Source organism: Corvus kubaryi, unplaced genomic scaffold (genome assembly GCF_017639235.1).
Source record: "Corvus kubaryi isolate FWS band 111438036 unplaced genomic scaffold, C.kubaryi_AGA036_p1.0 74, whole genome shotgun sequence".
NCBI lineage: Eukaryota > Metazoa > Chordata > Aves > Passeriformes > Corvidae > Corvus > Corvus kubaryi.
In genome coordinates this window covers 9,606,412-9,630,520 of record NW_024582061.1, presented here as the reverse complement: position 1 = coordinate 9,630,520, position 24,109 = coordinate 9,606,412, and the positions used below count along the sequence as shown (strand labels likewise).

Genomic DNA, 24,109 nt, shown 5'->3' with positions numbered 1-24,109 from the left:
ATCATAACATTGCACTTTGTAACACCCTCTCTTCACCTGCTCTCAGAGGGTCACAGCTCTGCACTGCAGCCCCTGGTTGTGTCCTGACCTATTGCCTGGTGCACTTGGGGCTTCTGTGGAAGAGACAGCCTTGTCAAACTTTCTGATGGCAGCCCTGGAACAAAGCTGCCTTATTCCTGCAGGAATAAGTGGTGCTATTTCAGCTCTCTTATACTGCTGTTTTACTGCTCTAGCACAAGTGTGATTAAAACACTTAAAACAACAGAGCTGTGCCACAGGGAATACACAGGTACTGGAAATGGGTGCATAATTTCCTTATTTATGAAGGTGCCTAGTCTTTCACACGCCTGAAACCGAATTTACAGCAGATCATCTCTGTTGTGAGAGTTATTTACCTAGCCAGAAAATTCCTCCTTTGAGGCATGGATTTTTTTTCTCATCAACCTCGTAGGAGACATTTTCACATTTTCAGGAAGTATGTGACCTCTCTATGGACTGTCCTAGTTTCCCCTGAAAATGAAATCTGTTTGCAAGTGTTTATATTTGTCATAATAATTCATTCTTACTGAAACCAAATGCCAACAGTCTGTGGAGAGAAAAAACATTGCCACATTTTGAATGGCTCTAAAAATCAGTCATTTTGCATCACAGATCCATGCACTTGTGGTTCCTAAAGGTACTTTAATCTACAAGATAAAATTTTAAGAGCATTTTATACTTTAATGCTTGAATTTACAAAACTGTATGTTGTAAGTCTTGGTGCTAAAATGTCATTATCTACATGTTGAGGTTTTTTGTAGCTTTTTGAAGTAAGAGTCTATGAGAAGGTGACCATAGAGATATAGACCTCTAGGTTTTATGTGGATTTAAAATTGAAAAAGTGGTGGTTGTTTCGTTTGGTTTGTCTTATTTTCATGTCCTTAAGTTGTAAACATAGCTACTTGACTGCATTTCATAATTTTTCCAGATGGACCTGTTCCTCCAGTAAGCAAAGATACTAAATTGCCAAGTGTAGATTTGAAACTTGCATGGATTTTCCTTTTCTATTTAAAAATGCCCAATATGACTTTGGAACTTTGTTGTTTGATATGTTTCCAGTTTCTGGGTTTGAAGATTAGTGCTTTGGTTTTTAAGATTGCCTTTCTAAAGGTTTATGAGTTGAAGACTTTTGACAGGTTGATAAATATTCTCCTTCAATAGGAATAGTGGATATTTTTATTTTTGCCAGAACCTTATTTTAGTTTGATTAAAAATCCATATATATCAAATATAAAAAAATTCTATACAATGCCTTAAGATTGCAGTTAGTCATGTGTTTGAATTAGAAAAGCCTCAACTGCAAAAAATTGGGGCTTCTTATGGAAGCATGAAAATTCAGTATTTTTTCCCTCTTTCACCAAGCTATTAAATTATTTCACCTGATACTGAGATTTTTTTTTTTTCCATTTTGAAATTAAGATGCAGGTGACTAACATGATGGGAATTAAATTTAAAAAATCAAAGTGTCATCATTTTTACCAGGAGTGCTGGTTGAGTGTGGACATGGACCTTTACTAACAAAGCTCTTCCTTTTCATTGCTGTGGGGTTTTCCAACAGTGAAAAGGAAGATGAGGAAGAAGAGCAAAGGGGAAACATTCTGCAGTGGGGATCTGCTGCCCTCTCTAGCTATTGCTGATCAACTGGTTTTGAGCTAGGCTGGGTTTTTCCAGGCTTTGTTTCTTGTCAGGTGAAATGGAGAGGACTGAACAAGGGAGCTGCCTTTAAAGGACAGAGAGGAAGATGCTGCTTAGCTCAGCTCACAATGCCCATATATACCTTGATAAAATACCACACCTTGGTGTGGGGCAGGGAGCTGCCCTCTGAGAAGGACAGACCAGTGAGTCCCTCCAGTGCTGCCAAGGGATGTCACTGGGACATACTCCAGGCACTGTGGTTGGAGCAACAGGTTCCTGTGTGCTCCAGGAGGATGTCCCTACACGCAGTCCAAGGACTGTGGGGGGCTGAATGAGCTGTTTGCTGCATTTTTCTGGTGGTTTAAAAATGTCTAACAATTTTGGGGCATCTTAGAGTTTAAACTGATTGTACAAATAGATTCTTGTTTAATTTTTAAAATTAAATGCCTCTGGGACAATGGAGAGCCTTGTAATATACAGAGAAGAGAGCCGAGGCTCTTCTACTGGTTTTGTACCATCCATCCATATTTTTGAAAACTACCAAGATACTTGGGAGTATCTATGCTTGAGTGACTTTACATCTAGTAAGAAATGAGATATGAAGTCATCTTCAGAATATGTGCAAATCATAAATCGGCTATATGAACCTAAGATCTATAAATACCATGATATACCAACATTGCTTATGGCAATTCAGAGTAAATCTGTTACCAGAACATCTGCTAATAAACAGCCTTCTTCCCATGAAATTACACTGCTTGTCATAAGTTATTCAGAAAGAGGTTTTCTAATTCTTGATTCTCACATGCTGAAAAAGTGAACACTGGAGTATTTAACAGAGTGAGCTCCACTTGCACTCTTTTTTCAGTCATTTCTTTGCGGCTGTAGGCAATGTCTGGTATTCCAAACCGTAGTTTCTCTAACACCTATCTCAATAGGGCTGATAAATGGCAGGTTTTCACAACTCAAGTTTTAGTATTATGAATGTTCTTTGTCTTGTCTAATTCAGGTTGAATACGAAGGCTTAAAGCATGAGATTAAACGATTTGAGGAGGAGACAGTGTTGCTTAATAGCCAGCTAGAAGATGCCATCCGGCTGAAGGAGATTGCTGAGCATCAGCTGGAGGAAGCTCTGGAAACTTTAAAAAATGAAAGAGAGCAAAAGAACAATCTGAGAAAGGAACTCTCCCAGTATATCAACCTCAATGATAGTATGTATAATAACCATATTAATATATCAGTAGATGGGTTGAAGTTTTCAGAGGATGGGGGTGAGCCCAACAATGACGACAAAATGAACGGACACATCCACGGGCCTCTTGTGAAACTCAACGGTGACTACAGAACCCCCACGAGTAGGAAAGGAGAATCTCTGCACCCCGTCTCTGACCTCTTCAGTGAGCTCAACATATCAGAGATACAGAAACTGAAGCAGCAACTCATGCAGGTAAGGGCTGAATTTAATGTCCTGGAGTGTTTAGACACACATCCTATGAACCCTCGTGCCAGTTTTGAAGTGATCATTCCCAGTGATGTTTTTGACCATATATGTCCATTTTCCAGACTTCTGCTTTGGTGTTTCTTCATATCTGGGTTTTGCTAGAAATACCCCTAGCAAACAGAATATCTGTCTGCACAAAAGTCGGTGTGACCTGAGCAGATATTTAGTGCAAAGGGAAGAAAGGGATGTAGATGCTGGGGTTGCAGAAGGTTAGATTCCTTTTTCTCCTGCTTTGATAATGGTAAATGTCCCTGAAATTGCAAGTGAAATAAGGTATTCTTCGATATGACTAAAGCTATCTGGAAAAAACCCCATTAAAATACTCGTGTGTACAGACTTGATTATGCTCTCTTGCAAGTCCGAAGGAGTTTTTGCCATTAAATTCAGCTCGAGCAAGATTTGGCACGCGTTCAGGAGAGAACAAAAGGAGAGGAGCGCTCCACTTACCAGCCGTGCACTGGGAGCATGTGGCGTGTGGGCTGTCACAGAGCGCCCTTGTCCCGCTGGCAGTCCCGGCGGATGCGCGGGCTGCAGGGGGTGCTTCGGGACGGCACAGCCAGCGTTTGTTCTCTGTTCATCCATGCCCAGCCAGAACAGGAGCCTGGGATGCGAGCCAGATAAAAACTCAAGCTGTTGACATCATCTCAGAAGGGGTGCAGTGCCACGCAGAGAAAGGGTCCTGCTGCCCAAGCTGTTGAGCATCTCGTCTGCCACAGCAGCTTGAAAGGTTTTGGCACTGTCAAGGAAACATCCAGCATTTTCTAGCTCCAGGCTTCTGAAAAGCACCTCTTCTAAAGAGAGTAAATGTGAGCCCTTTACTGCTTAAAATGTAAAAGGTGGTTTGGAAGTGAAGTAGAGCAAAACCGGTTTTCAGTGCTTGCTAGAGAACAACAAACCCCTATGTGGTCTGTCCTATTTGCTGAGGAGTTAATTGTTTTATTTACTTCATTGCCAAACTCACTGTGGGAAGTTTTGGTCTGAGCTGTGACATGGTGAACACGGATGACATCTAGTGCTTTGCACCAATAACTTTGATACAAAGCACACATCACTTAAGTGTGAAAGCACGAAACTTAGAATTTTATTTACGTGAAAAATTCTGTTAAACTTTTCCAGTTTTAAAATATACACAGTGTATATTTTGTATGTATGTATACAAATATGCACCTGTAAGTACATATACATGTATATGTATATAATATGTGCAAATATACATTATATGCAGCTTCTAATTTGATTCAGAGGGACAATGTTAAAAATTTTAAAACACAGTTTCAAAAGAAATGCTTTTAAATTTTCACATTTTGAAATACACTGTAGGTATTTTAAACTATAATTTACAATGAAATATATGCAGTGTGAATTTGGAATGAAAATTGCTTAGAAATGAAAAAAAAAAGGACTGCTTTGGGTATGCTTTTTCTTGATTTTATTAAATTAAATACTGAGCATGATGAGTTAGCAAACTTCTACTTGAAAGATACTGTAATTGTCTTTATCTTCTCTGGCTTAAAAATTTATTTTATATCTCTTAAACAAAGAGACAGCCTTCTCGCAGTCACTAGGAACAATCTTAGGACCCTTAAAAAGAAACTATAACTATTTTTGGTCATAGCATTTTTTGGTGCTGGGCCCCAGCACACCTGTGCCAATAGTGGCCACCACTGCTTGGCATTTACATCCTGTTAAAGGTTTATGGTTTAAAAAGACAGACTAGACCTCAGTGAAAGCCTGATTTCTTTAGCTACTGTAAAGACTCACTGCAAAATGCTGATGTGCACTTTTTACAAAGGGACCACCTTCTCTGTTGAGTTACATCAGTTCATGTCACACAAATTAAATTTGGGTCATACAAATTAAATGTGAAAAATTCCTCCAAAAGTTTTGCATGTGGTAGATGGGAGACTTATTCAGGTTTAAAAGCTGGCAAAAGGTAAATCATCAGCAAAATCGGAATTTCATTTCCTGTATGGTGTCTTTGCCATGTGGTGTTCATTCAGTATTTGGTATGAGTGCCTCCTGTTTCCTCTGAAGAGGCTGCACTAGGACAGAGTTTCTGAAGGAACTGACTGTTTTTTGTGAACTATTTTCATGTCTATAGGACAGCAGGTTCCTTTTTAGGAGAAAGGTAAACTTCAGATTTGCCATTTTGTAAGTGTGTCTAGCAAATTGTTTTTGCTCCTCAGTCTCAAAAAGAAGACTTCACTGAAACAGTACGACAAATAGAATTCCCTCTACAGCTTTTGGATGCTGCTGCTCCATGAGTTGTGCTGGTCCCTAGGAGAGAGATTTAATTGCAACTATTTCCTTTCCATTCATATGTCTGCTGTGTAACAAATGTCTTGCTGAAAATTTTTGTATTCTGATATTTTCTTGGAAAAGCTCAGGGCTTTGCACTCTTCCTTCCTGTTTGTTGTCCAGTGGAAAGAATTCTCTATGTAATCTTCGAAGCCTAGGACTCCTTTTCTTCCCATGGTCATACGTTCCCCTTTTCTGAGGCTAATATCATGTTTGGAAAACTTAGATTAAGTTCTCTTAAAAAAGGAAGAAAAAGAAAAAGTCCTGCAGCTTAGTTTCTGACACTCTTCTTCAGCTGCCTTGTACTCTGTGACAAATGTGCTATAGCTGAGATTCAGGGTTCTTGAGATGAGTTCTCCTGTTAATTTGTTCCAGTCTCCCCCAGGAATTGTTCCTTGAAATTCTGATGATGTTTAAAAAAAGAAAAAGGTGAGGAGATAAATAACTATTGTAAAATTGGTTTCCATAATTGCAAACTATAGATGCAAATTGGGAAGAAAATCTCCTCAAGCTGAAATCTTTGAAGGGAAGGATGCATTGCAAAACAGGTACAGCTACTTTTGAATTGTTTTTATTTTCATTCTAAATGAATGATAAAAATCCTTAATGCAGCTACCAATTTCAATGTCAAAAAAATGCACCAACTGGGCTGAAAAATACCTGGAATTGCCATAAGTTTGCTGTGGTGGAAAGAAGAATATAGTTTTGTCTAGAAGAAGAAATATCATTACCATATTTGGGAACAGCAGAGTCATTAATATGCAAAAGGTGTGCTCAGGAATGAGCTGGAGCTTTGGGGTTTTTCCCTTGGCAGTAGGAGCATGTATTTATGGTTTTAAACAGAAGGGGATTAGCTTAATCCATTATTGCTGGTCCAGAATGAATAAAATTGAGTAGGTCTGTGTATTTCCTTTTGCCTGCTGTGCAAGTTGATATATGGGTTTCAAAAGTTTAAAATGTTTTCTCTGGAAAGAGTTCTTTTTATTTGAAAGGATTATGTTTCCAGAACGCATTTATGTTCAGAAGAGAAATTATCATCAAGATCCAAATTAGCCATGCTACAGTTTTTCTTCATGATAGGGTATAATGGTTCAGATCAGTAGTCCTGCAGGATCAATTCTGTCTTATTAATTTAAGTAGGCACTGAAGCACTGTGCTGCTTTAACACACAGGTGTTTTCTCAGAGGAAAGGCTTTATTATCGATAAATATTGTTAAAAATAAATGTTTATTTTTACACGAGTGCAATCTGCAGTGAATTGGCTTCTTTGGTGGGAACATGCCCACAGTGGACCCGTACACTTTAATAAGCCAACTGCCTGTAATATGTGGTTCTTTATTATCAGTACAATTTCTCTCTATAAGGTGAGATGGTCCTTTAAATTAGCCAAAACACAGATTTTTAATGCTTGTGCATAGCTCACATTACCAGCCTGAAGGAATAAATACCTTCATCATCTGATGAGGGCAGTGTAAATAGCACTGAAGCCTGCAATACCAAGTGATAACAACTGGAGTTCAGCTGAAGGTTTCCAGGGAGAGCAGACCTAGGGCAGGCAGCTTGATGAAAAAAAGAGGAAAGCTGGTGAAGAGACTCCTGCTGGGTTGATCTCTGAGGGTCCCCAGGACAGGCCTGACCGAGAGATCTGTAGAAAGTGGTCACCTTTTAAGAAGATGCACTTGGCAGAAGGCAAGTTTGCCCTATTTTGGGTTTTCTCAACAGGAGTGGGCTGACATGGGGGGGTGAGCAACAATTAGGGTGGAAAACATACTGGGACAGCAAGAGGGGAACGAAAAATGGAGAAGGATACCAAAATCCTTGTGGTTCTTGGCTGTCCTCTTCTGCACAGACTAGGTAGTGCCAAAAATGGAACACTTCATATCTAAAGAGACAGATTCTTCCTGGATCATAAAATAAGGATGAGGTTTGTCCCTGTTTTTTTTAATTCTTAAGGCATCAGTCCCCTGTATACAAGAAAAGTAGGCTGTTTTTTTCAGATGCTTTTATCATGGCTTCTATTTTTATTTGTAGTTTCTGCCTGCAATCGATTGCAGATCCTAATGGAGGCCACATTTTGAGAGCCTCTCTGTAAAACCAAGGGATCAATGTATGCTCTAATGTCTTAGTACTTCTGAGCAGCAGCCACTGCTCAAAAGCCTGGTTAAGAGGAAACAAGAGTTTGAAGCACTTCTTAGAACATTTTGTGAGATGGCATTAATACCTTCCCAGTTTCTCAAAGGCTTTTTTTATCCTTTGCTAAGATTCATGGTGGCTAATTTGATTCTCTTCCACATACTACTGATAGGGAAGGAAAGTTTGTGTTTGGTTTTTTTTGTTTGTTTTTTGGGTTTTTTTTTTTGTTTTTAAAGAATTTTCAGAACTGAAAGCTTTGAATTCTCAGAATTAGTAATGCCACCACTCATCAAGGGAAGTGCCATTTTTACTGCATGTGCTGAGATACTGCAACAGGGGGAGAAAAGAGCAGTAAACCTGGTAGGCTTAGGGTCCTATTGTAGAAGCCATGAAAGGAACAAGGATCCTATCTCTGTAAGCCTTCCTCTGCTTCCTAATTCACACCTCAGAACAGGGCAAAGACACAGGAAAAAGTTGGAGCATTACACTTAAAACTTGAAGTGGAAATCTTTCAGGGGTGTTATCATGAGTAGCAAATACCTGAGCAGATTAAACTTGTTTGTCATGTTCACTTGCTTTAAAATTGCTGTGCGTTAAAACTTCTAGAGGTGCCCTTCATGATGTCTTCTGTTGTTCAATCCACATTTCTCTGTGGATATTTGGAAAGACACTTACTAGGTCACAAGCAGCTGGTTGTTAGTTACACCGCAAGTCCTGCTTTTCCTGGCTTGAATTTAAACAGATGGATTTTGCTTACAGATAAGTGCTGAGGATGGGTACTCCTGGGAGTTGCATGTGCTCAGTGTCCTGATCTGTGTTACATTTCCACCTACAGTAGGTTATTTAATCTGTGGAAATGTACACAGCTAGTGTAGTTTTTTTACTGTATTTGCCTTAATGAAAGCGTGCAACAGTTCAAAGATATAAATGGATATTGTGAAAGATTGGTAGAACTGTTAATGGGAAATATAAATTCAGACTCCACTGAGAAATGGCTTACAGTTGACAGTGAAGCAGTTGCTGTGTTCAGGGAACGTATCTCCTAGTAAATCATGGATCATCACTCTAGCTGATGAGACAGTGCTTGGGCACTTGGTAACTCTTCAGTGAGCAGCATGTAAAATTGTGACCTAGTGATATTGGAAGTTGTAACAGAGGCTGGGACTTCCAAAATCTCTGAGAGTTATACGGCTCTCTTAAATTAATTTTATGGTTTAGGTGTACATGGCTAAAATCTCTCAGAAGCCCTCAAGCTGCATGCAGTGGTGGAGTGGAAGGAGGTAACTCTGACTGCAGAGTTTGGTGTTCAGCATGGGTAGGATGGGATCCACCCTGGGTTTTTCACTCTGACTCTGTTGCAGGTGGAGCGAGAGAAGGCCATTCTCCTGGCCAACCTCCAGGAGTCTCAGACGCAGCTGGAGCACACCAAGGGAGCCCTGACAGAGCAGCACGAGCGCGTCCACAGGCTCACGGAGCACGTCAATGCCATGAGGGGGCTGCAGAGCAACAAGGAGCTGAAAGTTGAGCTTGACTGTGAGAAGGGCCGAGATTCTGACGAGGAAGCACATGATTATGAAGTGGATATCAATGGCTTGGAGATCCTGGAATGTAAATACAAAGTAGCTGTTACTGAGGTGATAGACCTTAAAGCAGAAATCAAAGCCTTAAAGGAGAAATATAATAAGTATGTGGAAAATTACACCGAAGAGAAGGCCAAGTATGAGAGCAGAATCCAGACGTATGATGAGCAGGTGATAAACCTGGAGAAGTCGACCAAGGAAAGCCAGGAAAAAATGGTCCACATGGAAAAGGAGTTACAAAGGATGGCAAGCATAGCAAATGAAAACCATAATACCCTCAACACTGCCCAGGACGAGCTGGTGACGTTTAGTGAGGAGCTGGCTCAGCTGTACCACCACGTCTGCCTGTGCAACAACGAGACGCCGAACAGGGTCATGTTGGACTATTACAGGCAGAGCAGAGTCACCCGCAGCGGGAGCCTGAAGGGACCGGATGACCCTCAAGGTCTCCTTTCCCCACGACTTGCCAGGCGGGGGGTGGCATCGCCTGTAGAAGCCAGGACCCCGACCGAGCAGGTGACGAAAGAGGCCACAGAGCCCGGCAAGGAACAGAGCCCAACAAAAACACCTTCCATTTCTCCTGTCATCACAGCCCCTCCTTCCTCCCCTGTCTCTGACACCAGTGACATCCGCAAAGAGCCTATGAACATCTACAACCTCAATGCCATAATAAGGGACCAAATCAAGCACTTGCAGAAGGCTGTGGATCGGTCGCTGCAGCTGTCGCGCCAGCGGGCCGCGGCCCGCGAGCTGGCGCCCATGATCGACAAAGACAAGGAGGCCTTAATGGAAGAGATCCTGAAGCTGAAATCGCTCCTGAGCACAAAGCGAGAGCAGATCGCGACCCTGAGAGCAGTGCTGAAAGCCAACAAGCAGGTAAGGTGCTCATAAAGCACTCAGGAAAGTCTGTTATTTTTACAGGTCGCTTACAAGCTTTCCCAGGGGTATTTTGGAGGAGAGGTTTTACTCACAGGTTATTTAGCCTCTCACTCAATCACAGCAAGGGCACACCTTTGTTCCCTCCCTTCCCAGCCTTCTCTTTAAGCAGTTTAGTTCTGTTTTTGTCAGCATATCCCACCATTCACTCAGCAGAGGTGTGGCCAGGGACGAGCTACTGCCCAGGCATGTTGGTGGTATTATCACAGACTGATTAAGGTTATCAGGGTTGGAAAACAAAATAGAACATACCTGGAGAGGCTCTCAGTGGTGTGCTCTTCTATTTAAGAGAATAAAAACCTCAAGTCATTATTTTGAATTTTTTCAAATCTTAAGAGAAATTCAACAAGCCATTTTACTTTAGATGTTTCACCAATGAAAAGAAGCCGAAAATTATAGTACTTGATATCAAATGCCAAAAGAAATCCATCTTAATGCTATGTTTTTCAAGAGTACTGTCAATTTTCTGTGCATATTATATCTACCAAGCCCTTTGCGTCCATTAGATTCCAGCTCTGAAAACACTGTAAAAAAAACAAAAAAACCCCATGCACATAGTTTTATTTACTTTGATGCATCTCCTTTTGCCCAAAATTAATCTGAATGCAAAAGGCTGCAGCAGCAGTGTCATCGTTCTAGGTCTCCAGGCACTTTTCTCATCTGAAAACAGTGCAGTGATCACCACGTGGGGGCTCAAATACCGGTTAACAGCTTGGCACACTATTAGCTGGTGACAGTGATGGGATTTCAGTGTTAAAATTCCCAATAGTCAACTATTCTGAAGTTACAATTTCAAGTTTAATTGATTGTTGTATCTGTAACTGCATTTCTAGGGTACTGGGGATTTTTAAATTGCAGCAATATTTCAACATATATTGAGTCTTTTATAGCATTTCCCCCCCCTCTGATACAACACATGTTAAATATTAACTCAAGTAATTAAATACCATCTCCAGCTAAGCAATAATAGCTCTGAGCAATTATATGTGGTTTTCCATGTAATTAAAATGTAATTTAGATGGAATTGATGTATGTGGGTATACATTCTGTGATCCCAAATTAAAGATTTTTCCCATTAGCATAGAGCTATCATTTATTTTTTGCTACCACCAGAAGATATATCTCAGTCCCACTCTTTTATTGCTGTCAGAAATAATGCAATATCCTAAAGGATGCTCACTGAAATGGAAAAGATAGATTTGCTGACTAAGGAGCCGCTATTAACTAATCTTTTATTTATTGGATAGCAGCATTGGTAACTGTACAACTGGGTACAGAAACGTACCATACTTGTTCATGCCAGCCTAATATCAGCTTCTTCAAACTTTCAAGTTAAAAGACATAATAATATAAAGGGAAGGAGAAATTCAAAGTTGTAGAGGGGAAGAGTGGTTTATTATGTGCCAGCCTCAAGTGATGAGTGTACCCCAGAACCCAAATTCATGTTTTGACTCATATTCAAAAAAACCAGGGTTACAGTTTATCCTCTTGAGGTGTTCCCCTTCAAAAGATTAAGTTTCTAAGCAGCAAAAGGCTGAGGATGTTTTTCCCTTGTGGGACCCTTCCCTAGGTCTGGTATTTTGGGCTGTACTTTAGTGAAAACACACCCTTAACTAGGGAAATACAGTCGGTATCTAGTGATGGTCAGTAGTATTCATAAATAAGAATTTTAGACTACACAAAGCTCTAGCAGGATAAAAAGAGAAAGATTTGATGTAAGAAAATGCAAACATAGGTCCATGAAAATGTATTCTTAAATCAAGTGCCCAGGAAAGCAAGGCACATAGATATTGCTGGCTTGCTTGCTTGCCTTGTCTTGACTTATGTATCCTTTGTTCATAGCCCAAATTACTGTGTCTGCACCAGATCGATGGAATAAACATTAACAAGTGGCATAAGTGAGAAAGTAAAGTCAAATTAATGATGCAGTAACTTTTAGGACCAGTTCAATAATGGGTTTGGTTTCGATTTCTAATAGCAATCAGAAAGCAAAACTGCCTTTGAGGGGAATTTAATATCCTGAAGTTCTGATGGAAAGCTGATATATTGTTTTCATAGCTAAATAGTTCAATGAGACAGAATTGAGTCAGCGAGACCTTTAATTCTGCATTAGCAGTAACTATGGTGTCTCCAGCTCCCATAAGTGAAATACCCATAAAAGTCTTTCAGAAAAAATACCTTGATAACCCCAAACATACAGAACCTTATCTATAAACAAATGCCCTGATATTATATGGACAGAACACAGTAGAATTTCTGCTGTGAAAGAGAGGTTTGATGAAAAGACCTGGTACCATGTACAACTTGTGCTCTAAAATTCAGGCTAGTTTCTGCTTTCTTGTGTGAAATAAAAATCCTACCAGTGTAGGACTTAATATTTATTAACAATTATTTTAGCTGGTCTGCTTCTCACACAGCTGAGGTAAAGTAAATGACATACAAAGGCATCTTAGAAAATGAGATCTGTTCACAGATTTCAGGATGAAGATGGCAACCTTTAGGCAGATGAGACTGGGCAAACATCTCTTCTGTAGGGATATGGAGGGGGATGGAAAAGACCCTGTTAATTCTGGCAGTGCTTGAGGTCCTGGGGTCAGGTGTGTGCTCCCCTCAGCCTATTCACCTCCAGGGCTGGGTTTTGAGGATGGGGAGGGGAGCTGAGCTCTGTGTGTTCCCCAGGTCTCATTTCCTCGCTGGTATTTCACACCCTGCTGGAGTCCAGGCACTGGAGCTCCCTGCTCCCTCCTGGTGTTGCTGTAAATTCCAGGTGACTTCTTCTGCACAGTAAATGCTACATGAGCCATCAATTCCATGCCTGCAGGTGGCTGGCTGAGAGCCTGGGTAGTTATTTGCCCAGTTCCTCGGCATGACTGGTCTGACAAGAGTGTCATGAGCACCTCTGCTGTCTTATTACATTATTTACTTCACTGAAGAGTATTAATGTTTTTTTCCCCCATGTTTTCATCTTTTTCTTGTGTTCTCCATCTACTTGTGTGTTGAGAGAGTGCATTTTGATGTGGAACAAAATTCTCTCATTTTTCTGATACAAATTTTTTTACTTAGCCGCAACTTAAAAACAAGCGCTTCAGAAAGAGCTGTTAAAGCCAGGTCCTGGGCATCTGCTTCCTTTTGGCACCCACCACTTGGAGATGAAGGCTTTTATTTACCCCATCCTTCCTTTCAGAGCACTCTCTGAATGCACTGTTCTGGATTATCTAAACCTAGATTATTCCACAGAACTGGTTTCAGGCACCACCATATATGTGGCTCAATGGGTACAATTTTGGAGATTGGCTGAGATGGGGAACAAATAGAAATAATTTCAACAAGAGCTGGCACTGGAGGAAGAGTAACATGAGGTTTCATGTGGCTTCAGTTCATTTTATCCCTGTTAGTTTGGCACAGTGTGACAGTACAGCTGAGGTGACCAGACACACTTAATTGTCTCTGATAGATGGAGGCTGAGTTCCTCTTCTGTCCTCTGCCTCCATTACACATTCAGGCTTCAGGGTGTTCTCAGAATTCAGGGAAGTTTCCTGTCTCTTCAGGCTCCCCAAATTTCTGACAGAAGCTTCCTCAGCTTGTGCTCTCCGTCTTTCTTTTGCTACTAAACCCACTTTTTTGGTTAGTTTTATTTGCTTCTATAGCAGAGCACTTAGGAGACTTTCAGAAGGGAGAACCTCAGCAGCTTGGCTGGTGCATGGAGAGCCATTAAGCATTTCTCATAGGATTTGAAGCTTATGCTTTGTTTTCTATATGTTTTATAGGAAACTTTAATAGGAAGAAAAAAAGTTTAAGATTTGATACAGTCCTTCCTCTTTTATTCACCAAGTAAACTATATTTTCATCCTGTAGTGTTGCACATCCATTTAACTTACCCTGACATCCAGACTAAAACATAGGGATCATGGTCTGTCTGATCCTTGTGCATAGTTTCAGTGATATATAAATTACTGTTAATTTATGAGTGTACATTTTTGGTCATGGCTGAAAACAGACAAAAAGCTGATGATTTCTGCTTTATCCTGCCACGACATAGACTGGTGTCCAGTATCCTGCATTGCACCAAAGCATATATCAGCAAGGTTGAAAAAAGCAGAATTGATTTGAATAGATCCCTAAGTGATTGATAATTTTAACATGTATTGCTGATGATTTCAAATCTGGATTGGAAAAATTTATCTATTTAAAATGATAGATGGTTGCTCGTACTGCCCTTTAAAAATCCATTCTCTTAATGTAAATTGGTGTGAAAGTAAGAAACTATTATTGGTGAGTATACAATCAAAAAGTATTTTAATGCTGCTATTTATAATGGTGCTATTTAACGAGACAAAAAGAATAAAGTTGTAATTTAGTAGGAGATTCTAATGTATTCTTTTGTTAAGAGACATTGCTAGTGGGAAATGTATTGAGTTTGGGAAAACTGAGTTTAAAACAGGTTTCCAACTGTTTGGTAATTACCATCTTTTGTCCTGTTCCCTTGCTGGTTGCTTTAACCTAATGTTCTTCTAAACTTCTCTCCCCTGGTGGTGGCTCAAGAGCCCACAAGGTAACAGGGGAAATTGATTGCCTGTATGAATTGCTGCAACTTATTATGTACCAAATGAAGTGAAAAAACAACCATAACACACTCTGAACAAATGTAAAAGGAAGCAAATTTTTCTTCCTCTCATTCAAAGGCAATAATTTTAAATGTCCCAAGCAGCAGTAGGTATAAAGTCTCTATAAAACTTTGTATTTTGAATGACTTAAAAATGATACTAAATTCATAGGTAAAGCAGAATGTTCAAGTCTTGCAAAGATAAGACACTTGCAAAGATAAGACAAATGTAGCTATTAAAAGCAGTAAAGTAGTAAATTAAAGAAATTTAACAGATGAAATTGAAAAAAGAAGGAAGGGAGCAGCAAAAATTTAGGCATAGGACAAATACAAAGCCTTGTTTCCTGTTAAATGAAAACTGTAATTTACACTTTTTTTTTTGTTGTTATGGTTAAAAATGCTGAAATAATGCTGGCTTGCACAGTAGACATTGCCAGTTCTCAGACATTAATCAAGCTGCCAGGTCCTGGCCATCCCTGTGGCCAAGGAAAGCCTCGGCCAGCAGTAGGCTTGAGGCCAAACACGTTGATTCACAACTTGGCTGCGGAGGCTGAGCCTCATGTGCCCTGTGTCCTGTTTGCAAAGCGGCCAGGGGACACACTTGGTTGTTTCTTGCACCTCAAACAACCTGGTAGCAGCTCCTGTAGTAACTTACTCACCTGAGTCCTCCACATACAGCTGCACAGTGTTGCAGGGACACTTAAGGTGCAGAGTTGTTGCCAGTTGCTGTTAAAATGGGCTTTGTCCTCTCATCTGTGTTCTCCTTTTCCTGGTTTCATGGAGTACAACTTAAAAGAAGAACGTGAAGGGTGCACTACAATGGTGATCCGGTTTGATTTCTTTTCCTGTGTGAATGAAGGAAATCAAAACCAAAATCAGACGTGGGGTTTTAGCTGTTCTCAGATCTCTGTCTCATAAGCACATATGTTTGTGTTGTTTGTGTTTTAGACAGCTGAAGTGGCACTGGCCAATTTGAAGAATAAATACGAAAATGAAAAAGCAATGGTGACTGAGACCATGACCAAACTACGGAATGAACTAAAGGCTTTGAAGGAAGATGCAGCAACCTTCTCATCCTTGAGAGCAATGTTTGCAACCAGGTAAGGGATAAGTGGTGTCCCATCTGGCTCAGCACTGTAAACATGTGTGTGCTAAGTGAGAACACACTTAGCTGTATATGTTGGGTGCTTAGGAGGATAGAGGAATTATTTTCTGCATGGTTAGGGGTTTGCTGGATGAAGGTGAATGAGTCCTAGAATGCACACTGTGCAAAACTTGCAAGCTTTCAAGTGCTGTTGAGATGTGTGTCTTGGAAAATAAAGCTGAAGAATAGCAATGTCAATACAACCTTGAGTAAAGTGTTATAAATGACAATAGATGCCTCTAGCATATTTGCATTTATAGGGTTTTTTAAAGTGAAAATCAAATAGTGGATTTATGTGGCTGATTTTCCCATTCAGAAGTACGCAGTGATTCTGTCTTGTAAAGCTATTGTACGGTTAATGATGATCTTCAGGGTCCCATGTTTTCATTACAATGAGATTTATTACTTACCAGTAGTAAAATCTATTTCATCAACCAGCCTATGTGGTAATCCAGTGCTAATAACTGTAATTTCCCACTCCAGTGTAAATTCTTATTTTCTCCCACTGTGATGTTCAATTTATTATCTTCTCCTTCACAGGACAAAAGCTTCACTTACCTTCTGTAACATAGTTCCTCCTGGCAGGACAGTAATTAATCAACTTTCATCTTTCCTTCTTCCACACCTTCTTCAGAAGAGCTTCTGGTTTTACACAGAATCACAGAATCAACTAGGTTGAAATAAAACCTCTGAGATCAAGTCCAACCCATGACCCAACACCATCTTGTCATCCAGATCATGTCACTGAGTGCCATGTCCAGTCTTTCCTTAAACAGCCCCAGGGATGGTGATTCCACCACCTCCCTGGGCAGTTCACTCCAATGTCTAATAGACCTTTTTGTGAAGAAGTTCTTCCTAATGACCGCCTAGATCTCCCCTGGCACAGCTTAAGAGTGTATCTTCTCATCTGAGCTGCTTTTTAAAAGGTTACCTAAAAATATATTTTTTTAAAGATCCAGCATTTTCATCAATAAATTCTTATTTTGGAAATACACAAGCCAGACTTTCCCCCCCTTATGATCAAACACGATGCAGATTTCTTGTTTGTGCTTTAGTCCATAAATGATGAGACGTCTTTGTGCCTCATGCCAACATCTCTTCAGTGCTCCCTGCAGTGCCATCTCACCACTTCCAGCCTTCTAAGGTGCTTTTTTGCTTAGTGGCAGTGGCAGCAGCAGCTGGGAGAAGTGGGAAGGAAGGAGAAAAGGCGCATTTATATGTTGTGACGTTGGTGCTGTGTACAAATTCATCATAGGTCCATCGTCAGAAGAGTGCGTGTAGCGACATAATGGAAGTGAAGACCCAGCTCAGCAGGTGGTGTGAACCAAGGTAGCCTGATTGATTTCATTGGCATCTATAGATTTTCTTCCAGAAAGGAGAGCTCTGTGTGTGTGTGTGTGTGTGCGTGTTGGAAATGCATATGTTGACCTTTCCTTGCAAGCTCCTTACTCTAGGAGACACAGGAGTGTACTAACTCTGCAAGGCCTCATGGAAGGTGGGTAACTCCCAAGCAGAGCAGTGGCATCGTGAGCATAAAGCAAACAAGGGTCTTGCATGGGCCGTAAATCATCAACATATGAGGTAAAAGTAGTTTGCAAAGATTTAGAAGTTAATTAAAGGGAATGTTAGCTTGTTGGTGTGCTGAATGCTCCTTACTCAATTTGGGCATCCTGAGTGCAGATGTCAAGGCATATCCTAAAGCTGATGGGAGGCAGCAGCATCCCCTCCATGAGAATTAGGCTGCACTGACTCCACTCATCCAGGTACCTTTTCTAGATGCCACATGTGTAGTTTGCAAAGAAGCTTCTCTTTCTCTTCTATGAACTATAAAGGGAGTCCATGTGACTTCCTGAGTCACACATTTTTAATTTATAAATTTCTACTGTTAGTAGAGAAAAACTTCCCCCAAAGAATTTACTGCTGTTGGTAAACTCCATGTATTAGTGATTAAACACTCAATATAGGGCCTATGGAATGTATCCCTGCCCTTGACATCCTAAGTTCTGCCCAATATTTTCTGAGCACAGTTATAAAAATTATTCACTACAAGGTCTTCCACATCATTATGCTCCTATAGATTTTTCTGTTGTAAAATATTCATTTTTCTTCCCTAGCATGGAGTTTAATGGCCTTTATAATTAAATCAATCTTCCTAAATGGTCAAATCATTGACTCATTCCAAATAGTCCATTTGGAAGGGCATTTGTTTAAATGACAGAGGGTTGATATACTCTACAAGTCCATTGAAGAAGAGAAATCTGTTTGAAAATACAAGGATGTAAACACAAGATTTTGTGCAGTAACGTTAGATGCAGTAGCAACCTTCAGCATAAAAAAGCAATTGTTCAGTCTTTAGTTGAATAAAACCGTGGTTTCCATGGTTATAGTGCATCACATGGTACTTACTCCTGAATTTCCACCATAGGGAAATCATCCTTCTGATAGTAGGATTGTATTATAGATCTGAAAATGGTTGCTTATACTGTTTGATAGAACAATATCCTTTCTCTTTCCATAAACCACCATTTTGGTCTCCAAATGGATGTTCATCTGGTGCTGAACTGTATGGTTCCTTCCTCAAATACACTGGATAAAGGTCATAGCACACGTCATAAGGAGAGCACAGCACATCTGTTTCTGTTCTGAAGCAAAGTTGACGCTTTTCTCCAAAGCTCACCTATGCAGAAAGCAGGAGCCTTCCTTTTTCTGTGTTTTTCCTGACAATTGTTCATCCTTCACTCCTTAAGTTCTTTCCTCAGTTCTTCATCTCAAAAGTCTTTCTGTCCTGCTTGACCCTCTACTTTTGCCCCTTTTCCTTCTGGAGCAGGTTATTTCCCCAATCCAAAAATCTCTGAGATTCTGGTCTCTACAACTTCCTCCTTCCCTTTTCATTAGCCTTGTGATCGATCCCTTTCTGGGATTTATGTGCTTCAGACCTGTCAAGAATATTTCCCAGAACACATCTCTTAGAAAGAGAAAGCAAGAGTGTATAAAATCTGTTTCATGAGATTCAAGGGGTTGGCAAAGCAGAGTTGAAGTGTCTGTTTGATGCCAGGGCCACGTGCCACCTTTAACCTGCTTATTTTGTCATGGGCTGCTTCTGGTATTCCCAGAGAAAACGGGGAGTTCCCAGAGAAGCCTTTCCTGACCCTCCTGTTGCTTCCTTTTTGTTGCTGACCCAGGGTGAGCACTGTGGGAGTGCGAAGCAGCAAGCGGCACTCATCCAGAGGAACAATAAATAATAAATTATTTAAAACATTAATTTTACAGTCTAGAGCAGGTGTCGCCCTGTGAGAGGAAGTCCTGTGCTGAAGGAGAGAAGGAACTGCTTTTAAACAGAATCCTAAAGGGTTTCAGGACGCTAACTTCACTGAGTCTCTACACTGCTTGCTTTCCCATCCTAAATAGAGATAGTCAACAGGAGAGAGCAGGAAATATTGCTTGTGATATTGCCATAGTCCTGACACTGCATGCATGGATTTTATTCTTCATCCATCAAAATATTTTCTTATGATTAATTTTTAAAGAAAAATGTGTGCTGAAGAGGCGGAGTAGGGAGATTGGACAGGTCCTGGAGCTGAGAAAACATTTATGAACGGAAGAGAATTACGATTATGTGGTTAGAGCAGGGACCTGTCACTGTCACTGGGTTTTAGCTCAAGCTCTGCTATGATTTATGTTACCTAAATTACACATAAGCCTGGCTTGGTATTTGGTTTACATTCCTAGACAAGAGGGATAGATGGAACCAGAAATCCCTTAAAATCCTGTATAAGCTTCTTGGATCAGTTCATACAAAATAAGTGGGCTTATTCATCTGTCTGCTTGCAAATGAAAAATAGGTGAAACCTTGACTTTTGTTCTGACTATAAGTAGCCCAGCAGACAGCAAGAAAACAGTGCTGTTTATTTAATAGCCACTTGCAGCTTACAAACTGCCCTGGGGCAAGAGGGAAATTGGGAAAGAGTTCTGACTCAGGAGGACATAACCTAACTTTTGGGATCACTGTTTGAGCCTTTCTGAAAGACCTGTTCAGAGCCCTGGAGTATCCTGGAACCCCACAATGGTCTCTGCCGTGCCAGAAGTCATCTTTCTTAGGAGCTCCTTACCTTTTTCTTTTAGGACCTCCTCAACCTTTTTCTTACTCCTGTGAGACCTGATGAATGTTTATCAACTGTGTGGGTGAAAGGCAATATAGATGTGTGCAGTGCTTTTTTCTTTTTTAATTGGAAACACTTCTCCTTTTATCCCACACTTACACATAGCTGGGAATATTTCAGTGAAGGGAAATATTATGGCTGCAGGCACTAGTTACCTCCCACTACATGGAATAAACTTCAGTGCTGCTAAATTCCAGGAGATCTGAGGCTGTTAGTCCAGCAGTTTCTAAAGTTAATTAAGGCCTTTACTTGGGTGATTTAAGTTTAACCTTTCTGAACATTGTTTCTCAAAAAAAAAAAAAAAAGCTTGAGCAGCAAAACCCAGAGACAATGGACCATGCATCTGTGAAAAATAATTAGGAACTTTGAGTCATGGTGGAGGTCAGGTGACTGGAACCACCCAAACACTGCAGTGAGCTACCAGAAATGTGGACTTGCTCTTAATGGGACTCTTCTAGGAAGAGTTCTGTAATTAATCAGAACAGTTGGAAAATGTATTCACGAGATTTGTTTTGTCTCAAGTATGAGACCAGCTAACAGCATCTAGTATATCCAGATTTCTCAAGCCAGCTTGATATAGCTCATAGCAGGTTTGTCTAAGACTGCTTTAGTAATGCCCACCTTCATGGCATTTGTTTCTTAACTGTTCAGTTGGGCTGTTCTACAAATCAGATGTGCAAATACCAAGAATACCTTCTAAGGCCTGAGCTAAATCAGTCTTTTTCCAAAACTAAAATTGATTTATTGGCATATTAAAGCAAGGCAATTCATTCTTCTAGTGGCAGTGTGCCGCAGGTGTTGCTGCAGGTGTTACTTCTAAAAATTTTCAACAGAAAAACATACTTGGAAACAAAAGAGGTCTCCTGGACAAAAAGGAAAGCAGGAGAGAATAAGAGACATGGATACAAGATCCATCTGGTTAGAGGAATGAGTCTTTAAAACTCTGATAACACAGACATTAAAGTAAATTAATTTGAAATAGGAATTACTATAGTAATCAGAATGCTGATTTCATGTCTCTGTCAAGGAAACTGACTTAAGCATCAATAGACATCTCATGGCTTAGAACAGAAACAGGTGTGCAAGTTGGCTTTAAGCCAACCAGCATTTCATAAACATCAGTTTTAATCAAGGCTTGGATAGTAACAATCATGCTTATTAAGGTCCTGTAGAAGAAAGATAATACTGAAACTGTAGATGAAGCTGTATCTGGCGTAGTAATTTTGCTTGCAGTGCCTGAATTGTTCAAAAGGGGAGCTCAATATATGTGTTTGTGTGTGAAGAATAACTAACTACACATTTTCAATAATACTTTGTTCCTGTTTCCCAAGGTGAATATTAAACTTTCAGAGAAATTAGTTTCATCCCTCAGTTTGCAATATTTCAAAGGTTTGTTGCATCACATATTTTGATAAGGAAGACTAAATTAATTTTCTATGCTTGCTTTCTGTAAGTGATAAAGTTACATCCTCATCTATTACACAATTGCAATTACACAGCAAAGCTACTTAGAGTCATACAGATCTTGTGGGAAGGAGATCTGGTGAAAGCTGCATCATTCAACATGAAAAATCCTTGGATGTTTCCACAAAAGTCTGATGGTCAGGCAGTACTGCTGTCTGTGAGTCATCTCACTGCTGGGATACATTTATTTTTATTACTCTTGGTTCTTACTGATTAGATGGTCTATTGCTATCAAACTGAAGCTATTTCACTTCAAAAAGTGTTTTAAGACAATTTTGAGATGCCTTGCTTTTCCTGTTAACTTTAGGAATTACTGCTAAAAGCAGAAATAAATTGAATTTGGTCTTAAATATAACAAAATCATAAGAAAGGTGGTTTTAGTTCTCAGAGATCTAAAGCAAATGAAAAGATAATTTTTCATGTGGGTGAAAGAGGCTGAGAATTAAAAATGGAGTAGGTTCATAGCAATGAACACACCTCCAAGAGATTCAACAGTAAATGTGAAATAACTTCCTCGTGTGGGGTTTCCTGAGTAGTATCTTTTTAATCAATGGTAAATAATGGCAATCATGATAATAAATGGTTAACAATGGGAATTAACTGAGGGTTTCTCATTTCACAAAATCTGATGTGTCAAGTGTCCAAACTACTCGCCGTCTTCTTTTGTAATACTTTCTTGAAGTGGATATTACTGCCTGTGGAAAATAGTATTTTCCAATTGGTAGACATTATTATTCATGGTGACTTACTAGTAGAAGCAGCACCCAAAATTCTTATTTGGGCTTTAAACTGGAAATAATTCCATACCTGCCCTCCAGCTGCTTGTTGCCTGCATCAGAAACATGTTACATTGTCATAGACTATGTTAATATAGGCACAGGTTGTCTTGCTGAATGGGAAGTGTTGACATTCAGATCCAAGCCTAAATTTATTCAAAGTGGGAACAGAAGAATTCAGGCTGCCTGCTTCCAGGATTACAGTCAGCAAAAGCTGGGATCTGAATCCGCCTCTGTAACTGAAGCCCGGGAATGTGCTCATTGGTAGAGTCGGTCCTTGGGCCGTTTCCCCAGATTTCTGCCCTGTTTTTCTGCAGGTGTGATGAGTACGTCACACAGCTGGATGAGATGCAGAGGCAGCTGGCAGCTGCAGAGGATGAGAAGAAGACCCTGAACTCTCTGCTGCGCATGGCTATCCAGCAAAAACTTGCCCTGACCCAGCGCCTGGAGGATTTAGAGTTCGACCATGAGCAATCCCGACGCAGCAAAGGCAAGCTTGGAAAGAGCAAGATCGGCAGCCCTAAAGTAAGTGAGGAGGCATCAGCCACCGTGCCAAGCATAGACACTTTCCTCCTGCATAGTCAGGGCCCACAGCAACCAAACTTACTGGTCAGCAGTGGCACTCAGAGGAAAAGGTATGCATGCAGTGATCTTTACAGTACAGTGCAGTAGCCAGACTTGCATTAAAGTTGTTCACCGAATTATAAACAGAATGATTCCTTTTTTTACTTTATTTTTTCTTTCCGTACTTTGACTGGGGAGAAGGAGGTGGGGAGGATATGAGTATGAAATTCAAAGCCTGGCAACATGTGGTTCTGATCCCCCTACTCACTGTTATTTCCTCCTTCTGAATGCAGTGTTTTGAACTATATTCTGTCAGTGTCTCAGTGCATCTTGTATGTCTTTAATATTAAGTGTGAATGCATTTTCTTTAACAAGTTTTCTTTAAGTTTTCCCTACAGTTTTCCATAATGAGCATCTGGAATAAAAAAAGGATTGTGCTCTATGAGCATTTAAGTGCTTAACATGAAGGAAACTGCTTTTCTTTGTTAAGCTCTGGTGCTCACTTGATCTTTATCAGTGTGAAAAGAATATGGATGTGTTCACTCAGATCAATTTTTCTACATGGGAGCAAGAAACCTTTTGAAGGGGGATGGCTGCCATTCGTAACCTAATGCAAATATTTTGCTGTTCAAGCAGTGAGTTCTTGTCTTGTGCCTGCCCCTGCCAAAAATCTCTAGGTGTATGCATCTCCATGGTTTTGAAGATGACGAGGACTCTGTTAGAGAAGTCCTAGATAATCATCCCCTTTTCTTGTATGCTCCAATCACAATGCAAAACCAAGAGAACGTTCAGGGAGCCTCATACATGTTGACTTGAGGATGCTGAGATATAACCCAACCTCATCTCCTCCTTCCCCAAATTGAATGAGGATTTCCAATGCAGGAAAGGTGTCCTGCTCTGGAAATGACATGGGGTGTCAAGGATAGTTGATTTTTACTTGTTAAGCAAGTTGAGATGCTATTGTCATTCGTGAGGCTTTGAAAGGTAATTAAAGTAAAACTCTTTTGTTTCCATATGTATTTTTCTTGGATCTCCTGCAAGACTATTCTCACCTTCCCTTTGTGATCAGAGCCATCCCAGGACTTCAGGGACCTACCTCCAGAAATTATTAAGAGCCCCCCCTCATCCTGCCTCCACAGAATCATATCTTCTGAGGGGCCCCCCTTCCATGAGTGAATTCATCCACGGGCACCGTCTCAGCAAGGAAAAAAGGTTAACCGTGGCCATACCAGGTAAACATTTTTTCCTTGGGTGCATGTGGTGCTGAGTGGTTAGC

The 24,109-nt window shown here is 40.3% G+C and overlaps 1 protein-coding gene across 8 annotated transcripts in view; it reads left to right on the top strand.

The window, feature by feature from the left end:
- The window catches only part of BICD1 (BICD cargo adaptor 1), a 169,841-nt gene that overhangs the window by 119,976 nt on the left and 25,756 nt on the right, over positions 1-24,109 (top strand). For 3 of the 8 annotated variants that reach the window (XM_042051294.1, XM_042051290.1, XM_042051292.1), the window contains exons 4-7: positions 2,651-3,121; positions 8,968-10,062; positions 15,674-15,825; positions 22,587-22,794. In XM_042051294.1, coding sequence (XP_041907228.1) covers positions 2,651-3,121; positions 8,968-10,062; positions 15,674-15,825; positions 22,587-22,794 — 1,926 coding nt within the window. Of the gene's footprint in view, positions 1-2,650; positions 3,122-8,967; positions 10,063-15,673; positions 15,826-22,586; positions 22,905-23,874; positions 24,066-24,109 lie in introns of those variants that run through there. The other 5 variants (XM_042051287.1, XM_042051288.1, XM_042051289.1 and 2 more) reach the window with 4 other exon arrangements.